Source organism: Cyprinodon variegatus, unplaced genomic scaffold (genome assembly GCF_000732505.1).
Source record: "Cyprinodon variegatus isolate N-32 unplaced genomic scaffold, C_variegatus-1.0 Scaffold1418, whole genome shotgun sequence".
Classification (NCBI taxonomy): domain Eukaryota; kingdom Metazoa; phylum Chordata; class Actinopteri; order Cyprinodontiformes; family Cyprinodontidae; genus Cyprinodon; species Cyprinodon variegatus.
The window spans coordinates 30,433-32,661 of record NW_015151871.1 but is presented as its reverse complement, the minus strand read 5'-3'; the positions used below and the strand labels follow the sequence as shown (position 1 = coordinate 32,661).

Below are 2,229 nucleotides of genomic sequence, written 5' to 3'. Positions count from 1 at the left end.
ATGTTTGGCTCAACCTGCTGCTGTGAAGCAGGATTCTCCACCATGAACAGAATCAACAATAAATCTGGATCCAGGCTCAAAATGAGCTCCTTGATATGTGCTTTAGAATGGCTTAGTCTCCGGTTAAACCCAGGTTTAAAGCCTTGCAGGGCAGCCTAAAGCCCACTGCCAACATTAAGACAGAAATAAGAAAACAAACTGTCAGTTCAGGTGTTTTATAAAATATGGGAATCAGGAAATTGTCTATATACCAAACTGAGCGATTGTTGTTCTCTACTTTAAAAAACAATTTATATTTTAATATGGAAAACTATTTTTTGTATTTAAAAATCTAATGAATAACATGGATTCATAAAAACCTTATTTTATTTCAGTGTTAAACTCTGTTTAAAGTAACAGATAATAATAATAATAAATGTCTCCGGACCTTAACTGGTTGATGATTTTCTTTATTTGCTGATTTTTAATGGTGACCCCTGCTCTACTGTGTGCATTCTGCTGCTGTCCCTCTATGTAAGGAGCTCTCTATGCATTGCGGCTCTCAATGAGCTGTAATAGAGATGCAGAGCAGGTAGACTAGGAGGCTCTGCTCCCCTTCAGCTCCACCCTCCTGTCTCCTAATAATGGACTTCTGTTAATCGGCCGCTCTCTGTTCCTCTGGAACTTGCTTCAGCGAGTAAACTCCAGACCGTGATTTCAGTTCTATTCAGTTTATTTCTATAGCACCAATTCACATCATGTCATCTCAAGGCACTTTCCAGTTCACCAGATCATCCAGTCAGATTGATTCAAAGTTTTCTATCTAAGGAAAATCAGCTGATTGCATCGACTCATTGACTCTTCAGCAATCCCTCACACTAAGCATGCTTGTAGCGACAGTGGAGAGGAAAAACTCCCTTTATTCATTAGCATTCATCATTTAATCAGAGGTTAATGTCACAGTTTTCCAGGAGAATGGAACGCCTTCTAATAGAATGAAGTTCTCCTTGTTGCTCTGCTGATGTTTCTATCCCTCATCAGACTGAAGGACGGCTGATGACGTAGAAAAAAACTTTGTTCTGTGGGATTTAAACAGGAAATGTGATGAACCTCTAAAGCTCAGAGAGCTCTTTAATTTTCCCATTGAGGATGACGTCCCTCTAGTCTGCTACACATCTTTATAATTAATTAAAAAACACTTCATTATTACCTAAGGGAAAATAAATTCTGATTGAATTCTTAATAGGGGTCTGTAGCCAGGAAGAGTGTTTAAACCTGCTGCTCTGACTGTTAGAGTCTCAGAGCTTTAGCCTCTAACTTGAATGAAGTCGCTGAATGGTTCACTGTGAGTTTTTGTAGGGACGTGTGTGCAGACTGTGACACAGACGGTAAAGCATGGGAGACTCCTATCTGAGGAAGCTGCTTAGCAACAGGGCGCTGCGTAGCTAATGACCCAGCAGCAGTCTGTAGACCATCACTAACCACAGCAGATCCTTTCTGACAGCCCAGCACTGCAGCTGCAGCTGTTTTAAGGTTTGGGGGCAGCTAACGTCCCTGCTGATTCTCTACAGGTCTCTGACTGCTCAGGACAAAACGCTGTGATTTAATAACCTGCTGTCTTTCCACACTGTTCAGTACATCAATGGAGGCAACCTGGAGCAGCTGCTGGACAGCGACCTGTACCTGTCATGGAGCGTGAGGATGGGACTGTCTCTGGACATCAGCCGAGGACTGGAGTACCTGCACAGCAAGGGCATTTTCCACCGAGACCTGACCTCTAAGGTAAGCTGCTCAGTTAGCCGTCAGTCAGCAGAGCAGCTGTAGCTTCCACCTGCTGCGTTAGCCGTGTCAGCTCAGAGATCAGCCTGGGAGGAGAGGAGCAGCCAGAGCACATCTTCTCATTATCAGTGTGTGTTTGCACCCTGGTTAGGCTGCTGTGGAGCAGCAGGGTTCTTTCAGAGAACGCCATGTTGGTTTCTGACCGTGTCTGTGTGCAGAACTGTCTGGTCCGCTGTGAAAACGGCGCCTTCACCGCTGTGGTTGGAGACTTTGGCCTGGCAGAGAAGATTCCAGTCTACAGGTGTGGAGTCTCATCTCTTTATAGTAAAAGTGTTCACCCCTTCTGTGTTTGAAGTGTTGAGAAAATGATGCATGGTTCAAAGCTCTTCATCAAAAACAAAGTGGAGAACGTTGGAGAACAACCAGGACCATGAAGACCAGAGAGCCAGCAGGTGGTTTGGTCCTTTTAAA

At 44.1% G+C, this 2,229-nt stretch overlaps 1 protein-coding gene across 1 annotated transcript in view; it reads left to right on the top strand.

The window, feature by feature from the left end:
* Positions 1-2,229, top strand: part of LOC107103309 (dual specificity testis-specific protein kinase 1-like) — a 17,967-nt gene that overhangs the window by 11,686 nt on the left and 4,052 nt on the right. The window contains exons 3-5 of the mRNA XM_015402966.1: positions 1,585-1,761; positions 1,977-2,059; positions 2,114-2,168. Of these exons, the coding sequence (XP_015258452.1) occupies positions 1,585-1,761; positions 1,977-2,059; positions 2,114-2,168 (315 nt within the window). The remainder of the gene's footprint in view (positions 1-1,584; positions 1,762-1,976; positions 2,060-2,113; positions 2,169-2,229) is intronic.